Source organism: Pituophis catenifer, unplaced genomic scaffold (assembly GCF_029215685.1).
Source record: "Pituophis catenifer annectens isolate HBS135680 unplaced genomic scaffold, rPitCat1.0.hap2 SCAF_1, whole genome shotgun sequence".
In the NCBI taxonomy this organism is placed as follows: Eukaryota; Metazoa; Chordata; class Lepidosauria; order Squamata; family Colubridae; genus Pituophis; species Pituophis catenifer.
The window spans coordinates 21,687,894-21,706,577 of record NW_027256881.1 but is presented as its reverse complement, the minus strand read 5'-3'; the positions used below and the strand labels follow the sequence as shown (position 1 = coordinate 21,706,577).

General features: G+C 41.6%; 1 protein-coding gene across 1 annotated transcript; it reads right to left on the bottom strand.

Moving 5' to 3' along the window:
* Window positions 1-2: 2 nt before the first annotated feature.
* Window positions 3-18,038, bottom strand: FNDC4 (fibronectin type III domain containing 4). Its single transcript, XM_070946673.1, has 6 exons — window positions 17,960-18,038; window positions 13,048-13,163; window positions 12,565-12,769; window positions 11,285-11,374; window positions 5,916-6,049; window positions 3-38 (listed from the first exon to the last, which is right to left on the bottom strand). Exons 1-6 carry the CDS (start codon window positions 18,036-18,038, stop codon window positions 3-5), a joined length of 660 nt encoding a protein of 219 aa, XP_070802774.1.
* Window positions 18,039-18,684: the final 646 nt, after the last annotated feature.

Here is an 18,684-nt window from a genome sequence, read left to right as displayed (position 1 = left end):
AGCTATACTTCAATGATATTGATAGATGGTGATTTCTTCTGTACGAGAGAGAGATGTTTATGCTAATAAGTTTTTTTTAAAAAGTGCAGTGGTAACTGATTCTTCTCTAAATTTCTATTTTCTATTCCCTTTCTGTCCATTTGATTTCTTTTATTCTGTTCCTCTGTTGCACTCAACAAGAGAAGAATTTTGAACGAAGGGAGCCTGTCAAAGGGTCAAAGCCACCTAAACTCTTATTGTAGGATAGAGGGAGTCCTTCAGTTACAATGGCAATTGGGGCAAGAATTTCCATCGCTAAGTGATGCAGTCATAAACCTCAATGTTGCGGCACCTCATTGCTTAGTGACAGCAATCCTGGTAGTCTCAAGCAAGGCGCATGGGGGGTTGCATGTATCTCGAAGGGGTTCCATGGACAGACACTATGAATCATGGGGGGGGGATGCTTTAGCTGGACACTGTGAAGCATGGGTGAGCTGGCAGGGACTATAGGTGGGCACATCTGAGCATTGGCAGGCTAGTAGAGGCTGCAGCCAGGCCCTACAGATACAGGTTGGTGCCAGGGGCTGCTACAGTGTGTGGGCAGGCAGGGAATCCCTGGGATCTTGTACTCCATGGTGGGTGTCCTTGGGAGAAAAAGTGGTGGGAGTGACTTATAGGAGCAACATGACCTTCCCTGCCAGCTTCCCCATTGACTTTACTTGTGAAAAGCGGACAGGGAAGGTTTCAAATGGCGATCATGTGACTGTAGTTTGCTGCAATGTTGTGCCTGGATTATATGCATGTTATTACTAAAAGCGAATTGAGATATGTAATGTTTGTGTATATATCTAGAGGAAGTCAAGCCCAGTTCAATGACTATCTTAACTAACTAGATACTAAATGAAAACATGGAATTTTCAAACAAATAAAAACCAATTTGTTACCAACTTAGATTACCTATAAAATTGGTTTTATATATTCATGGCTGTTAAACTATGGCTGCTAGTGATTATGCCTAACTAACCAGTTTGGGAAGCAGTATACTCAAATGGATGGGAGAGAGTGTTTGCTTGTCCTCATATTCTGCTATTAGTTTCATACATATGCCTGGCTGCTCTGCCAACAGAATGCAGGACAAAAGGCTCTTAATAGGACTCAGTCTCTCTCTCTTCCACGCTATTTTATTCACCCATCCAATAGCTAATATTCTCTGGGCCGATACAAAATGATTGCACCATTTCAAAGCATTCAAATAATAGAATAACACAGGGCAAGATAAGGTAAAGATAATGAGAGATTATATAATAAATATATGATAATACAAAACTAATGATAGATAATGGAAAGTGACTGCACAAATTTCAACACTGTATAAATGTATGAGTAAGAGGCTATCTTAACCTGAAAGGCTGAACATGGGCCACAGGTATAAATACGAGGCAAAGCATGTGCCAGCAAAAACTTATCCTTTATTCTCCTATACTGGAGTTTCTTGATTCTCTTCAGACAATCTTAGAATTAAGAAGAATAATGTTTAATAATAGATAAGAATAACAGTTTTTCCACTCTATGAGTACATTCTCATCCTGCAATGTTAAAAGAAGTGTTTCCTTAGTAGTTTTATTATTTTTCCTCTCCTTTGCCAATTCTTCCTATAATACATTTTCTTATCTTCCATTGGTAATTTAAGTATCCATCTTGCTGTCCTTTTCTCTCTATAGCTGTATTGAAAAGATTCTTTCCTTCTTACTTCCAAGATGCAAGAAGGTAACAAAAGAATGCAACTGAGTAAAGTATGAATTTCTTTTTGTATAGTGGTAAAATTAATTATATTTGGTTAATTAAACTGTGATTTTAATGTTACAGTATCATGATCAATCAAACACTTCTTCAAGATGGGGAGGGAAACTTGTAAATTATTTACAACTGACATTTTTTTTAAATCTGTTCCTCCATCATGCTGCTACTGTCAGTCTGTGGGAGCTGTTTGGATAATCACTCCAGAAACTTGCTAGTTGAGATTTCACTTTTTCTCCCTCACTCCATATTGGTTTGGAAATGTTACCTTCCTATTTTCAGATTTCTTCTCAAAATTCATCTTTTCAGAGAAGCCTTTATTACATTCCCTTAGAACTAAACCACATGCTTGCCTTGTTTACACTAAGGATCATGCTTTCCTCTTACTTCAAATCTCTTCCCATTCTTCAGTTGTTTCAACTATGTCCATTTCAAACCAGAGCAACTCTTACCACTCATTATTATTACTGGGCACAGTGGACTGGGCTGATGGAAGTTGCTCAATGGCTGGAGGACTCATCCAAGCTGAAAAGTGTCCGTTCAGATGTTTAACCACAACGGCAACACAACAGTCTGCCTTGATATAACACCATTTCCTGTATTTCTGTAGATTACTCTGATAACGTTCTTTTTTTTAAACTCTCCAAATCAGCATATTATATAATATTTAATCATATATTGCTTGCTCTAAGGTTGGCCAGAGAGGTTTTCCGACAGTTCATTTTTAGGCAACATCCTACAACATATCATACCATATTTCCAACTGAATAATAATAGAAGAGAAAGAATTGGAGAAAACACAGATAAATATCACCAAACATATAAAGGTAGAAATAGAATGACTATTGCAAAAGAAAACAAAGGTAGTACCAATAGTATTAGGTGCCTTTGGTGCAATTCCAAAACATCTGGGGCACTATTTGAACGAAATCACCATCAGTCAATTGCAAAGGCAGATTTACTTAATTCCCGTGACGGCACTTTTAATATTATTAACCATCTGCCTATCCCAAATCTGTGGAAAGGACCCAATAGATGGACAAAAATGCCAAACCTAATCTAAACATCTGGTTGATTGTAGTCAATCATAATATATTAAATATGTATGCTGATTCTCAACAATAATTGAACTAACTTCTTAAAAATTGTTTTCTATGTCAGGGAATAGGGAAAGGGAACAAAATTCTCTCTCTATGCATTAATCTCAGATTAGATATTTCTCCTACAAAGGCCCAAATTTCTCTGCCAAAAGGTAGAGTACAATCATTTTGTCTTCATTTTAGAAAAACATTTCCTAGATACACCAATTCTTTGTATTGAAATTAAGCTCATCAGAGAGTTAAATTGTTGCACTAATTTTCCCCCTTGTGATTGTTTTACTAATAAAGGTTAGGCTAACACTTCTCCTAATGGTGGGATCCCCATTCAAAGTTATTTTTCCCTGGGACTAAAAATGTTCAAATTCATTTTTAATGTATGAGACCATTAACCATTGTGTTCTCTTTCTCACTCTCATATACCTATGTAGATTGATATTCTTTCAACAACCTGTTTTGTTTAATGACAGATCTCCATTGTTGGGACAGATTCAGTCCGGATTCTTATAGCCTGTGTCAGCACAGGTGAACTGAGAATCCAGGGCGTGCAGACTAGCATGAGCAAACTGCAGCTGGCATAGCAAGCTAACAGGATGTAGCATAAGTGAGCTAGGCGAAGTATTCACATGTGGTCGCGTCTATAGAAATGTGTGGTTAGAGCTTAGCAGGAAATGTATTTTATGTTTCTATGCACATATGTAACCTATCTTCCGATATGTAACCCATCTTCTGCTTACGCAAACAAGTACAATAAAAGAGTACGCTAGGAGCAACTCCTGGCTGACTCGCCCCGAGAGCGATCTGGTGTCAGTCTCCTGATTACTCAAGATTTGGACTCCGTGAGTAGCCCACCAGTTTGGGGCGAAAAGCCACACTCCATTTGATGTTAAAATGCCTCTATCATTTCACATAACCAGATATTTAGATTTTAATACTTTTATATAAAATTTAGCAGAACTTCCTTAATACAATGTCGACTGGCGACCCCCAGGGGGAGAGCCTTCTCTGTGGGGGGACCCGCCTTCTGGAACGAGCTACCCCCAGGGATACAATTGATCCCAGACCTCTGTACTTTCCGCCGGGCTCTGAAGACCTTCTTCTTTCAGCAAGCCGGGCTGTCTTAAAATTTTTAATTGTTTTATGGGTAAGGGGTTTTAAATTGGGGAAGCCAAATGGATTTAATTATGTTTTAAATTATTTTAATTTTCATATTGTATGTATTTTAATCTTGGCTGTTCACTACCCTGAGTCCCTCCGGGAGAAGGGCGGTATAAAAATTTAATCAATTCAATTCAATTCAATTCAATTCAATTCAATACGTGTAAAATGCTTTCAAGCATTCAAGTATTTACCGTAGTTTCTGACTTCCTTAGAGTTTGAAAAAGAATGTGACAACCAGGGCTTGGTATGGAAAAAATAATTATGTTATTGAACAGGAACTGGAAAACTTGAGTTCAACTTAGTTTCACCCTGAGCTATAAAAATTCACTAGGGCAGTGGTTCTCAACCTTCCTAATGCTGCGACCCTTTAATACAGTTCCTCATGTTGTGGTGACCCCCCAACCATAAAATTATTCCTAAAACCATTGAAAAAATGTGTTTTCCGATGGTCTTAGGTGACCCCTGTGAAAGGGTCATTCGACCCCCAAAGGGGTCCCGACCCACAGGTTGAGAACCACTGCACTAGGGGATTTTGAGCCATTCTTTCCTTTCAGCCTAGCTTTATTGGGAAGAAATGACGTATGCAATCTGTAAATACTGGTGGAAATGTGGAATGTAACTCTAATAAACAAAATGATCTATTTTATTTACCAGTTCATTTGTACAAAGTATATGTGCTATACTGGGTAGCATTTTTCTTGTTAACAGTTTTTCCCCGAACGCCATCACTCTGCTAAACAAATAATTCCCTTAAAACTGTCAAACTATTTACTAAATCTGCACTACTATTAATCTTCTCATCTTCTCATCGTTCCTACCACCCATCTCCTTCCACTTATGACTGTATGACTGTAACTTTGTTGCTTGTATCCTTACGATTTATTTTGATATTGTTTCCTGATTGCTTATTTGTACCCTATAACTATCATTAAGTGTTGTACCTTATGATTCTTGATGAATGTATCTTTTCTTTTATGTACACTGAGAACATATGCACCAAGACAAATTCCTTGTGTGTCCAATCACACTTGGCCAATAAAAAATTATATTCTATTCTAATTTCATAGAATTATAGAATCAGAGGGCTAGAGGGGACCTTGGAAGTCTTCTAGTCCAACCCCCTGCCCAAGGCAGGAGATCTTATTGAATCCTGGACAAATGGCTGTCCAATATTTTTTGTCAATTTTTTATTATGAAGCTGACTGCAGCAACTTTGTCTTTCAAAAATGGACTCATATGCCTGACTTCAAAAGGCAGAACACAGCAGTGCTTCCTGCTGCTGAGTTTGAAACACAAATCCTAAATTCACAAAATAGAGCCTGATAATATTGGGTTACTACATGTAGCCCAATTACTTGCAAATAATAGAAAGATGGAGTGACTTTGTTTCCTCATTTCTTACGGGATGTCCACTTCTGTTCAATATATTGCCATGATGGTATTCTAACAGCTCTGAGAGCATGTTATTATTTATTATCATTATTATATTCTTTAAAATTCTAGGCACCAATTGGCAGGTGATCTTGAAATGGCATAGATAGAGTCACTTTTTGTGAGATGGGCGACTATACAGATTTAATTGACAGTTAATAAATGTTAAACTTTAACACTTTGTATCCTTTATAACAATAAGGTTCATATTACATCCTAAGTGGAAAAAAAGCTGCATTATAGCTTAAGTGAGGATTGAGAATGTGGCATATAATAATTGTAGTAAAGAATGATGCTAGTACCTCTAGCAAAGCTTTTTACCTTGTGTCACAGGTCCTCTTCATGGTGCAGTGTGCTTGTGAACCTCTCCCAGCCAGTTTCAGCCCATCTGAAATAAGATCAGCCTTGTACCCCTCACTCACCCCTCCTTTGCCCAGTCACAGTATTTACCTTGCTACGTAGTAGCCCCCCTGTGGGCCGCTCTGGAGTGCTATGTTCTGAGGAAGGCTTGGTCTTCTCTTTATTATTGTTGGAATCGTTGTCCTTAATGATGTCATATTGCTTGCAGAAGAGTGCGATCACAGCTGAGGAAGGAAGGCGGGAGGGAGGGAAGGAAGGAAGAAAGGAAAGATGAACATGGGCAACTCAAATCCTAGAATTCTCTTCATTTGAAAAGCTATGCTCTTTCATTTAAAATATACTGCTCAAAAAAATAAAGGGAACACAAGCAGAAGACATCAGAGATCTGAATGTATGAAATAGCCTTATTAAATACTTTGTTCATTATGTACAGTAGTTTTGTGTTCCCTTTAGTTGTTTATATTTTAGTGTCTGTCTGGTTCTTTGTGTCTGTTTCTGTCTGTCTGTCTGTCTGTCTCTCTCTTTCTCTCTCTCTCTCTCTCTCTCTCTCTCTCTCTCTCACACACACACACACACACACACACACCCACACACACACACACAATACAATCCCCCATTTTGGAGTAATTCTTTCATCCCCAAATGTTTGTGTGTGTGTACGATTTGTTAAGAATGCCTGGAGCTGGGGACAAGTGGTGCAGTCATGTAGTGAAGAGGAGGGAATCTTAGCCAAATGGTGGCTGGACTCATGTACTACATTGAATTATAATTTTAACCCTGGTTTATTAACATTTGCATCCAATATGTCCCAACTACAATGGTTCTCCAGATGTTCAAAGCCAATATTAAGCATGGCTTAGTGCGATGTGGAAAGGCATCTACATGGACACTTGAGGCTGTCTCAGGTGAGGAATTTGAAATGGTGAAAGCTCTTTTGAGAGTTCACGTTTCTATTAAAAGTTGCCAGTCAAGAGTAGGTGCAATCATGCCATCCAGGGTATTCATTGATAGAACAGTGTCATAGAGCAAAACCTGATAATTGAGTCCCTAGAACTTTCATTTATCACATACTGTATATTCCTACCTGAGTATTTCTTGCTTTACTCTTCTTTTTAAAATGTTAACCATTTGCCCAAAGCAGAAACACAAAACTTTGCGAAGGCATACATTATCAAAGGTCCAAACCAGACAGTATAATTAGAAGTGATTAAATATGCTGATAAAACTGCTTATGAATCTAAGTTTTTTTTAGACAGAAATGTAGAGGTTAGTGATCTTGATTTTAAATACTTTTTAAAATCCTGTAATAACTATTTAGAAATGGGCAGAGAGAAACACAAACCTTGATTCTGCATGATACCCCAATCTTCATCCCCTGTTTTACATAGAGCCAAACTAATCTTTCAAGGGGCAAGTATCTAAGCATTATAACGGAGCAGCAGGTGAATGATGTGAAAACAGAAATTGAATGGTGATAAAGAAATACCTTCCCCCATCATCACATGTCTTTTTCCTCTCCTTTTAAACTGAAAATATTTTAGAAGAATAAAATCCATCTGTTTCTATAGCCCTTGAGAATTGTTTAGCTTCTCATTTAAAGAGAATCTTGGAGCGTAAGAAATTGGCATGGTCTTGAATAAGGAGGTGGGGAATTATCATTCGTATTAATTTTATTTCCATTATGCATTACCAAGTTATGAGTTCAAAACCTTTAACCTAGCTTTTCTCTTGCCCTGTCTCTGTTAGCTGGGAAATGAAGAAGCTTTTAGAGTGTAGTACTGTAAGTTAGAAGCATGATCTGCATACAGGTAGTCCTCGGCTTATGACCAGAATTGAGCCCACATTTTCTGTTGCTAAGCAGTATAGTTGTTAAGTGAGTTTTGCCCCATTTTATACCCTTTCATAAGTGATTCACTGCAGTTAAGTTAATAACACAGCTGTTAAATGAATCTGACTTCCCTATTGACTTTGCTTGTCAGAAGGTCACAAAAGAGGATCACATGACCACAGGACACTTCAACTGTCATAAATACATACCAGTTGCTAAGCAGATGAATTTTGGTCACATGACCATGGGATGCTGCAACAATCATGTGAAAATGGCCATATGTCACTTTTCTCAGTGCCATTCAGGGCTGCTATTCAGCAGGTTCTGACAGATTCTGGAGAACCAGTAGCGGAAATTTTAAGTAGTTCGGAGAACCGGCAAATACCTCTGGCTGGCCCCAGAGTGGGGTGGGAATGGAGATTTTGCAGTATCCTTCTCCTGCCATGGCCAACAAGCCACACCCACAGAACCGGTAGTAAAAAAAATTGAATTCCACCACTGGTGCCATTGAAACTTTGAACAGTCAATTGGCTAATGGTTGTAAGTCTTGGACTATCTGTACTATATTTCTGTTCGGACAAGAAAAAAATATCTGGGTTTGGATTAATTTAGAAATGTTTGTTTAGCCTTACATTTACAACTGAAGAAAAGCATACATTTCTTTCATTTCCATTCTGGCTTCCATTCTTTTTATAATAAATATTAACATCTCCAGAAATTATGAACTGACCATTACTAAGATGAATGCTGTAGACACCGATCACAGCTGAATGGCCCCTTTCCTTTGGAGTCAGATAAATGGTCAGAAAAATAGAAGCTGATTTTTTTTTCTGAAGCAGAGGCGTCCACAACAGTATCCAATCATCCACTCCCCATTAACATTTGTTAGATCACAGTGAACCACTAGTTATTACAGCATTTGATTCCAAGAGTAGCTAATCTATTACCTAAAATATTCTAAAATGAAAGATCTGAACCAGAGGTCTTCAAACAAGCTTTAAGACTTGTGGACTTCAACTCCCAGAATTCTCCAGCCAGCTATGCTGGGAGTTGAAGTCCACAAGTCTTAAAGCGGCCAAGTTTGAAGACCTCTATTCTGAACAGAGGCTCTTTCCCTGTCAATTAACAGGGAAGAATGGCCAATTGTATTGGACTTTAAGGGTGGGATTAAGAAACACGGTTGGTGGAAGAGCGGGTGGGAGGGAGAAAGATACAGACTTATCAGAAGAAGCCAATCTTTGAATCAGGGGTAGTAGTCACTTTTCCTACCGGTTCGCAAATGTGAGCGCACTCGCATGCACACGGCCTTCCATGCATGCTCTTTGCTCACTTGCACGCCTTCTGCACATGAGCCTGGCCTAAAAAACATGCCTAAATAGGATGGCATAGAGCCGGGGTGGATGGGTGGCCCCAACTGCAATTTCCGCTACCGATTTGCCCAAACCGTTCCGAACCAGCTGAATACCATCTCTGCTTTGAATACTCAACGTCTGCAAAGAATGAATTGTGTGACACAGGAAAATGTCACCCTTCAAAACTGGGGAAGCCAAATAAGGCCTATTGTGATGTGGATGCAATCACAAGAAATCAGGACATGAAGTATTGTACTGGACCAGGGGTGAAATGCTCCCAGTTCAGACCAGATCGCCCGATCCAGTAGCAATTTTTCCCTGTGATTCGGCGATCCGGTAGCGATCGCCACCCGGTTGTCATTACTTCCTGGTTTTAACCAGGAAGTAATGTTTTTTTACCTTCTGCACATGCGCAGAAGGTTTTGTGCACGCGCAGAAGGTGTGCGTCTGCATGTGACACATGCGCGCTTCCGAACCAGTAAGGAATGTAAGTAGATTTCACCCATGTACTAGACAGAGTTGCTAATGGCTATCTCAATAGTAATTTACCCATTTAAAGGATGTGTAATAGAAATGTAAACAATGGATTAATGTTTGGAACAAGGATGCAAGTACTGAACAGGCACAAAAAGCATGCAGAAATAATACGAAAAGCATGCAGAAATAATAGAAGATGGGATCTGGGATTCACGTGCAATTTCCAAGATTCAACAGTGTTTCTTCAAATTACCCATTTCCTTTCAAAATGCAAACAATGATTTGCTATAAAAATAACATTTGCAATGTTTAGTAAAAGTCAGATAAACATTGAATAATGTTTGATCATGATTGGTAAAATTGTTGTTCATACACAGACAATTATATATAAGAATGGCTAATATGATAAATAAGGGTAAAAATATGCAAAAAGCCGTACAAGGACCACATACTAGAAGGAAAAGAACAAACATGCTCTTCAAATAGGATCTGACAATTTGGGGGGAAATTAAACAATTAAGGGAAAACAAAAGAAACACGGAGATGCTTCAAGAATTCAAATGACTTAATTTGCAAACTAAGTACATGAATAAGCAGTAATCTAAAAATGTTATGGAAAAATACTCCTTGAAAAAAAATGCACTGAATTAAAGCAGTGTAGTCAGCCTGGAAAAACATTCCTTATCAACTGTTGTCAATGTCCTTATCCTCATTACTGAATTTACCCATTTTTTCTGGGTTTTGCACAATACATTAAACCACAAATTAACTGAGCAGATTTGGTTTGCACATCTAAGCCTCTCTTTCTCCTTCTCTCTCTCTCACACACACACACACGGACACACACAAACAATATCATCCACTGTTCTATAGTATGACGTAGAATTAAATCTACAAAAGAGCTGGAATTTGTATAGAACACAATAACGAGAACTCATTATTTAACAGACAATCAGCTACTCCTTTTTGTTTCCTGTGTTTTAATAATGGGTTTTATATTTCTAGGTTTCGCATCTAAATTGGTCAAATGCATCTAATAGTTGCGATAATTTTTCTCAGTGTGTTCTGAATAATCTAAGCCTTCGGATACCTTTGATCTAAAGTTTCTATGGTATGTTATAGTTTTTAAATATGGCCTTGAGTATCTGATGGGCCAGAACGCATACCAACGATAAATGTGGAAAAAATGTGGCAGGTTGAGCAAAATTCACAAGATATCAAATGTTGATATGGTTAGTCCTCAACTTACAACCATTCACTTAGTAGCCATTTGAAACTACAATAGCAATGAAAAAAAGTGACTTATGACTGTTTTTCACACGACAGTTGCAACACCTCTGTGGCCACATGATCAAAATTCAGACCTTTGGCAACTGACTCATATTTATGACGGTTGCAGTGTCCCAGGGTCATGTGATCACCTTTTGCAACCTTCTGATGAGCAAAGTCAATGGGGAAACCAGATTCACTTAAGCGTGTTACTAACTTAACAACTTCAGTGATTCACTTAACAACTGTGGCAAGAAAGGTCGTAAAATGGGGCAAAGCTCACTTAACTGTCTTGCTTAGTGACTAAAATTTTGGGCTCAATTTTGATCATAATTTAAGGTCTACCTGTACTGAACATCAATAATTTTTGCAAACATTTGCCATCAGGAACTTGTAGAAGACATTCTTCCTGCTCCAAGAGCCATGGACCAAAGTAATAGCCAATCTTAAAGACAGACTGTAGAAAAGCAACTTTTTTGTGCCTGCCAAGTAAACACTTGACTTCCAGATCCAGAGAACCCAAGAAAACTCACCTGCCCACATAAGCAGCACAACCACAATGATAATAATCTCCCCGGTCTGCAGCTGCCGCTCTTTGTCCAGCCCCTCCATTGTGATGTCTCCTGTAGAAACATAAGGCTGGAACTTGGCAAGGGGATCATTCATGTTACTAAGTAAGACCAGAATTCCTCAGCACCTCCATGGTTGCCCTGTTTCACATTTAGAGCCGGTCAGCTCTCTTGAGTGACAGGAAGCTAGGAAAAACCATCTTTCACTAATTATCCTTTGGCTTGTAAGAATTATGGATATGCAACTGGGGACTGATGAGAACATTACAAGGTAGCCGATGGAGGGGAGGGGGTTGACATTGGTGGGCTTTGTTTCTCATTGGGATGAGCTGGACGCTGGTGAGAGAATCCAATGCAGAGACTGGCCTGCTCGAAGCCACATGGCCAACATTAGCAAATGGGTAATGATTGACATAAAAAAGCTAAGCAAGTTGAAGCAAGCAGAAAATGGAGAAGACAACAGATAAAGTTGCAGATAAACTACTGCAATGCCCTCTACATGGGGCTGCCCTTGGGGTGCACCCGGAGGCTCCAACTGGTCCAGAATGTGGCCACGCGGGTTATTACGGGAGCTTCCCGATACTCCCGGGTTACACCTCTCCTGCGTGAGCTGCACTGGTTGCCGGTGGTCCTTCGGATCCGCTTCAAGGTGCTGGTTCTCACCTATAAGGCTCTTCATGGCATGGGCCCGGGGTACTTGCAGGATCACCTCCTACCGGCCTCCCACCGCCCAGTGCGCTCACATAGGGCTGCCCTCCTCTGGGTGCCGTCGGCCAGACAATGTCGGCTGACGGCGCCCAGGATGAGGACGTTCTCTATGGCTGCACCGACCCTCTGGAACGAGTTAACCACCAGGCTCCGGACGGCCCCTGATCTCCGTTCCTTCCGCAAATACCTGAAGACATGGCTTTTTAAGCAAATTGTCTGATTCTGTTTTGGGAGTTTTAATTAATTGTGGGATTTTAATTGAATCTTTTTTAATCTTATTTATTATTGCTGTTTTATTGTGATTTTATTGTTGTGAGCCGCCCTGAGTCCTTCAGGAGAAGGGCAGCATATAAATTTTAATAAAATAAAGAAATAAATAAATAAAGTGGACAGATGGGATCAAAGGAATTACTAAAATATCTTTGGAAAAGGTCAGAGTTGTTGCTGGACTAAGTTTGATAGGGCAGATAGTTGTTTATAACGAGTAAAGCCTGGGCTGATGACACCAAACTAATTAACAAAAGGGTCTTGCTTACCTTGGTTTGAGCTGTTGGATGGAAGTCGGTCGCTTTGCTTTAACGTGCGAAAATGGATTCTCTTGCTAGCCTGACTCTCTCCGTGGAGGCCAATGCTCTGGACCTGGATGATGTAGTCTGCATCCTCTGCCAGATCCCAGAGTACACAGGCCCTGTTTGTGGTGTTCACCTCCCGGATGAATCGTTGCATTTGCCCATCTTGTCGCTGCCAGAACCAGGAAGGTTGTTAAAGCTGGAGGCCAGCCAGGCTGTGGGACAAGCCCTCAGGCTCATCTTGCCTACTTCCACCAGGCGGTTTAAGGAGAGTTATTGCTACTCTAAGGGACTGTTTAGTCCTAATCTGGGAGGGATGCATCTGAACGGAAGGAAGTGATAGCCCATAGAGGGGTTAGAAATGGGAGGTCCTGGCTGGGTTGGGGTGTAAAGGTTTGATGCTACTTGGTCCCCTGAGGAATGAAAGGCTTTCTTCTGGGAGCGCCTCACCTGCTGTGAAATAGCATAGCCGATTATGACGTCTCCTTCTGGCACATCCCAGGAGACTGTGGCCGAGTTTGCCTTGAGCTGTGTAACAGTCACGTTGACAGGCGATGGGGGCCGATCTATGGGATGCAAGAAAGTTATCGGTGGAGAACCCTTACAGGCTGCTCTCTTCCATGGCTTATAATTAATAGCAATAGCACATAGACTTATATACCCCTTTACAGTGCTTTACAGCCCTCTCTAAGCAGTTTACAGAGTCAGTATATTGCCCCCAGCAATCTGGATCCTCATTTTACTGACCTCGGAAGGATGGAAGGTTGAGACAACCTTGAGCCTGGTGAGATTCGAACTGCCAAATTGCAGGCAGCCAGCAGTCAGCAGAAGTAGCCTGCAGTACTGCACTCTAACCACTGCACCACCATGGCTCAATTTAGCTTCAGAATGCTGCAGTCTGAGCAAAGACGCAATTTCCTTTCTGCCCCATGCAACTCCACACAGCATGCTTAACCTGGTTATTGGATTAACCCAGTTTCTAGATTTGCAGAATTATAAAATAATGAAACAGGGTGGATTTGCACAACATAATAAGCCACAAAAAAGCCTACCAAGGCTACCACTAGCCAATTTTAGCAAGATGTGCAAACACAGCCTTTTTAAACTGATCCAAAAGTAAAACCCGGCCTCATCGTTTTTTAAGACAGGGGTCTCCAATCTTGGCAACTTTAAGACTTGTGGACTTCAACTTCCAGAATTTCTCAGCCAGCAAATTCTGGGAGTTGAAGTCCGCAAGTCTTAAAGTTGCCAAGGTTGGAGACCCCTGCTTTAAGGAAAGTTTTTAAAGATCCCACCCATCTGGCTACTATCAAAGTTACTTGGTATTTATGGTATTCAGCTTTTCTGCACATGGCCAAGAGCCATCAGCCTGGCTAGGAGCCCATAGCAGCCCAGTGCAAGCCTGCCAGGCCAAGGACGGAGGTGGGGTCAACTCTCTTCTCCGGCAAGTGTTAATTTGCTAATGGGAGGCTGGCAGCAGCATATGGTGTGCCAGCCAGGGATGCAGTAGTGCCGGCAGCCAACTTGTACCAACAGCCTTCACTGGGCCTGGGTGGCTGTTCCTTCTCTCCCCTTTTTTCAGATGAAAAAGATGCATGGCTAAGGCAAAGGGCAAGGAGATTTTTCTTCACTGAAGGAATGCTAAGCTTCTCGGGATATGGCACTGCTGACCTTGAGAACCTGAAGTGAGGCTACTGGTGAATGTCTGGACCCTTCCCAGCTCCCTTTGGGGCTTTCTTCACTAGCCAATCCAGGATAGAGGAGGGTGCCCCTCCCTTGTTTCCAGGGAGAACATAGATGCCTTTCTTAGATGTCTTTCACCCAGGCATCCTCAGGAGTTTCTGCCATTTGAGCAGGTGTGAAGCTGAGTTCCAGGAATATTGCCCACCTGGAAATAGCAGTGACAGGAATTTATTATGAACGTCAATAAATAGTACTGCATTTAATATTGTCATACTGAATATGTAGTTTCTATTTATTTCCTGCATTTCTTTTCTACCCTTCTGCCAAAAGGCTTCTATGAGGCATACAAAAAATATGCAGATGCCCATTCTTAATGTCCCCATGAATTATATCTCTTCCTCTGCCACCTCCTTGTCAAAGGCAGACGGAGTTTGGAGAGGAGAAGAAGGAAAGTCTGATCAAACTGCCTTAAAAGCAAGTTAATGGAGTTCCCCCTGCCATAGCCCATGAAGGAACTTCTGAGGGAGAAGGCAAAACCTGATGGAATGGATTTCCTTCTTTTGTGGGCGTTTTGTTTTTGTTTTTTAAGTTACATTTTTTATTTTTTAAGGGATTTATATGGCTGGTCAACTTGGATAACTGTAACTATGGGCAATGTACAAGAAGCCAAACAAATGTAGTTAAAACCTCACCTGTAATTAATAGGTAATCAGGAACCCACAAGATACATTACACCTTTCCAGCAATATATCCAATCAATCTGGCCCCAATGCCAAGGAAAAACCTGAGTTTTTAATCTTTTTTTAAAGCCTATTTGGGTTGATGGTGGGAGAGATCATTCCAGAGGGTAGATCCTCAGTGGAAAAGGTTTGTTTTATTACAAGGAAGGCTGCTTTGTGACTGTAAAATCCAGGATATACATTTAACAGCACATTTTTTTCTTTAAAAGCAAGTCACATTATTTAAATATATCCCTTTAACAGTAGATTAATGTGATGAACATTTAGAAACATAGAAGCTAAGCAAGAACATTGTCTATTGAGAGCAGAAATGGATAGAACCAGTAAAATCCTTTCTTTCTAAATTCTAAATTCATAAAAAATGATGAGCATTGAACGTGCTTAGTAACCATATTGTTCAGTATTAGTTTGAAAATCTGAATATGAATAGATTGGCCGGCAGGGTTTGGCCTTGGAGGGGAGCCTGACTATCTGTCTGATTTGAACACTGAATCAGAACAATCCTTTTAAGAGTATCCTTCAACATTTTATCCTATGAATCACATTGTATCATTGAATTCCAAAGATCAAAATGTTTCTGGCTGCTTTTTGTGATATATTCATTTTGTTTTCTAATTCATCTGCTTGGAAAGACAGAAAGAGTAACCAAATGCAGCATAGGTCAACATTCTTTAGAGCAGTGTTTCTCAACCTTGGTAGCTTGAAGATGGGTGGACTACAACTCCCAGAATCCCCCAGCCAGCAGCACTGGCTGGGGGATTCTGGGAGTTGAAGTCCACCCATCTTCAAGCTTCCAAGGTTGAGAAACACTGCTTTAGAGGGAAGTGAAAGCTAAGGAAGGAAATGCTGGGAGGAAACTATATAAAGGCTTCACACTGCATGTGTGTGTGTGTGAGAGAGAGAGATCCAGTATGTTGGTTAGAAATGCCCCTTTTCATTTGCTTCTTAGTTTGGATCCTTTCCAGACCTCCTAATGGAAATATACCAACACCAAGAACCTTGCAAATTTGGCCTGTAGCACATTTACTGCATCAGCTGTTTTCACTTTATTATCTGTTGTTGATTTTCTGACAAATGGGGCAACACACCCATTAGCTCTGTTACTTGAACTCTGCTACACTCTCATATTTCACACGTTTCATTAACGAAGCCATTTGTATCACTATTCTGTCCGGCTTTGTCCCTTTGCTGGTCCTTGTCCTATTCTTCCTTGAGCAACAGACCTGCCTTTCTTGATCACTTAAGTTACCTGCTCCTGTCCAGCTGAATTTCTCAATCTCACCATGTGGTCATCTTCACTGAATCCCTGGCTTAGCTGGCCAAATTTGAAAGGCTTGTAAATGTCTCATTTTTAACTCTATTTTTATAAATAGAAAGCATTTGAAGACACCAAATGTAAAGAGGAATATAACTATCCAAAAATTAATACCTAGGAGTTGTTGTTATTGTCAATGCAGTTATCTCTACAACATGATGATTTACAAAATAAATAACTGGGAATTAGATTTTGTAGGTTTTTACTGTCAATGTAGTTATTTCTGCAACATTGTGATCTCCAGATGTGTATTACTAAAACTTCCAGAATTTTTGGCCAGTTAAGGTGGACCAGAAATCCTGAAAATTGTACTAGGTTCCTTGCTGGCAGCAGCCAGGGGTAAAAATGCTTTGCTAATGTAGATGCTTTGCAATTTTATCTAAATGTGTGTGATTCCCTTCCACATGGCTATGCTAGAAAACTAAAATCAATAGTTTCCTAGAAGATTGCATATGGTTTATTGTAAGCTATAAGGCCATATGAATAGTGCTACTCTACCTTAGTTGCATTCATAAAAATGTTAACACTGTGAAGAAGATATATTTGGCAATGAGCACAGAACAAGCAAGAAGAATAACTCCAGAATATATTTGTTTGAATGGGAGTGGGCACCCTTTAAGCCAAATGCTGCTCTGAGATATAAAAGGCTATGCATGACCCATCTGTTGACAGAGCCAGGACTTTGGCCTCAGCTTCTATGTCCCTACATAGGGGGAATGCATTGATATACAATTTAGACATTTTTTTTCTCCACTGCCTGAGCTATAAAGTTAGCATATACTTCTGTTTGCCTCACCCCACCCCATCCCCACCTTTCAAAGGCAGCAAATAGCATTTGAAAATATCAGCAAATATATGTTAGTCATCACCAGTATGTATATGTGAGTGGGGTTGTGATTCATGTGGGCCTTGAGCTAGCATCTCAGGCTAGTGGAGTGGAGCAAATGATTGCTTCATTTCTATCAAGTGCCAGATTCTCTTACTCTGGGTGACTCAAGAATTGAAATGAATGGTGGAATGGGCTTTGGTGTTTGTTGCAAGGTGCCAAGTACATACTTCTAAAAAAACCCAACAACTTTGCAGCTGGCAGGGCAAGAGAGCACTTGGATGAGGACCTCAGAGAAGACCTAGCAAGGCCAAATGGCAACAACCTTGAGTCAAGCTTTTATTCTAATGAAATTGGCTGGGATTTTGATGTTGAGCAAAGAGAAGGGTTGTGTGGGGAAGTTCTGAGAAGAGAACAAAGCAACTCAAGTCTTGAGGGTCTTTCTTGCTTCCAAACCTCACACAACTGAATTGTCCCAAAGGGACTTTGTTCTTTTGTTCAGTGACACAGCTGTCTCTCTCCATCCCACTGTAGAAGCATGGGCATCCCGGCATCCCTGAGCCCCTCTCCCTAAACCAGAGTCACACCATGCCTGGATAGGTGGTCCCTGAAGCAGGAAGGCACAGGAGACCGAGTTCAGCACCAAGGCTAGTGACCGAGAAGTGGGCTGGTCGGAAAGGAAGCTTTGAAAGAAGTGGCCATGGACGGGGTGGGGAGGGGGGAATCTCAGGGTGGAGATCTTGGTCTGGATCCACTGGGGAGATTCTCCCACCCTCCACCTCCGTCCCCTACACTTACTTGCGCGCACAAGGCACAGGTCGCAGCTGACCAGGACCAGGACGGCGGCCGGATTGAGGTACGTGGGAATCGGAGCCATGACCGCGGCCAGATGCAGCAGCTGCTCATCGAGTCGGGCGGGGTGTCGGCGCGGCTTCGGGTTCGTCGGGAGCCCCCCCCCCTCCTCGACAAAGGGGTCTTGACGGCCGTCTCCGGGGCGCTCAAGGTGGCGAGGGACGCGCGGAGGGAACCGCAGTGTCCGCCGCAGGGACGAGCGCCACGCTCCCCCAGTTAGCAGCGGCGCCGGAGCTCGGCGCCGAACCGCCACCTGCTCCGCCGCCGCTTGGCGGTTCCATCAGGCGGGCCCAACGCCGCCGGGAATCTCCGCGGAGCTCCGCGCTCCTGCTGCTGTTGCAACCCAAATCCGCTACCAGGTCGGCAGAGTCCACTCAACCCCGCCGCTCCTGCCAGCCACGCCAAGTCCTGAACCGCCGAATCCTGTCGTTTTGGACGCCCCCCTCTTCCTCCTGGCCCCGCGCCGGCGCTCCGCCCTCGGCCCCCGGGAACAATGGTTGGTCTGAGTCTGCGGGAGAGCCAAGCGGCAGAAGCCCGTCCCTAAGCAAGCAGGGCTGGGCTAGGCTGGGCTACACTGGAAGACGCCGCCTATGGAGCAGGGCGACCCCTGCAGATCATGCCTGAGGCGTTCTTGGAGTATTTTTGCAGCAGCAGGACACATCTGGAGTAGC

Excerpts from the sequence above, each read along its gene's own strand:
- FNDC4 (XM_070946673.1), bottom strand. The coding sequence starts at position 18,038 with ATGGCTCCGATTCCCACGTACCTCAATCCGGCCGCCGTCCTGGTCCTG. Across the intron at positions 6,050-11,284 it reads TGTGCTGCTTATGTGGGCAG|CTGTGATCGCACTCTTCTGC; the intron begins GTGAGTTTTCTT and ends TTCCTTCCTCAG. Across the intron at positions 39-5,915 it reads GGGGGCTACTACGTAGCAAG|AAGAAATCACCATCTATCAA; the intron begins GTAAATACTGTG and ends TCTCTCGTACAG.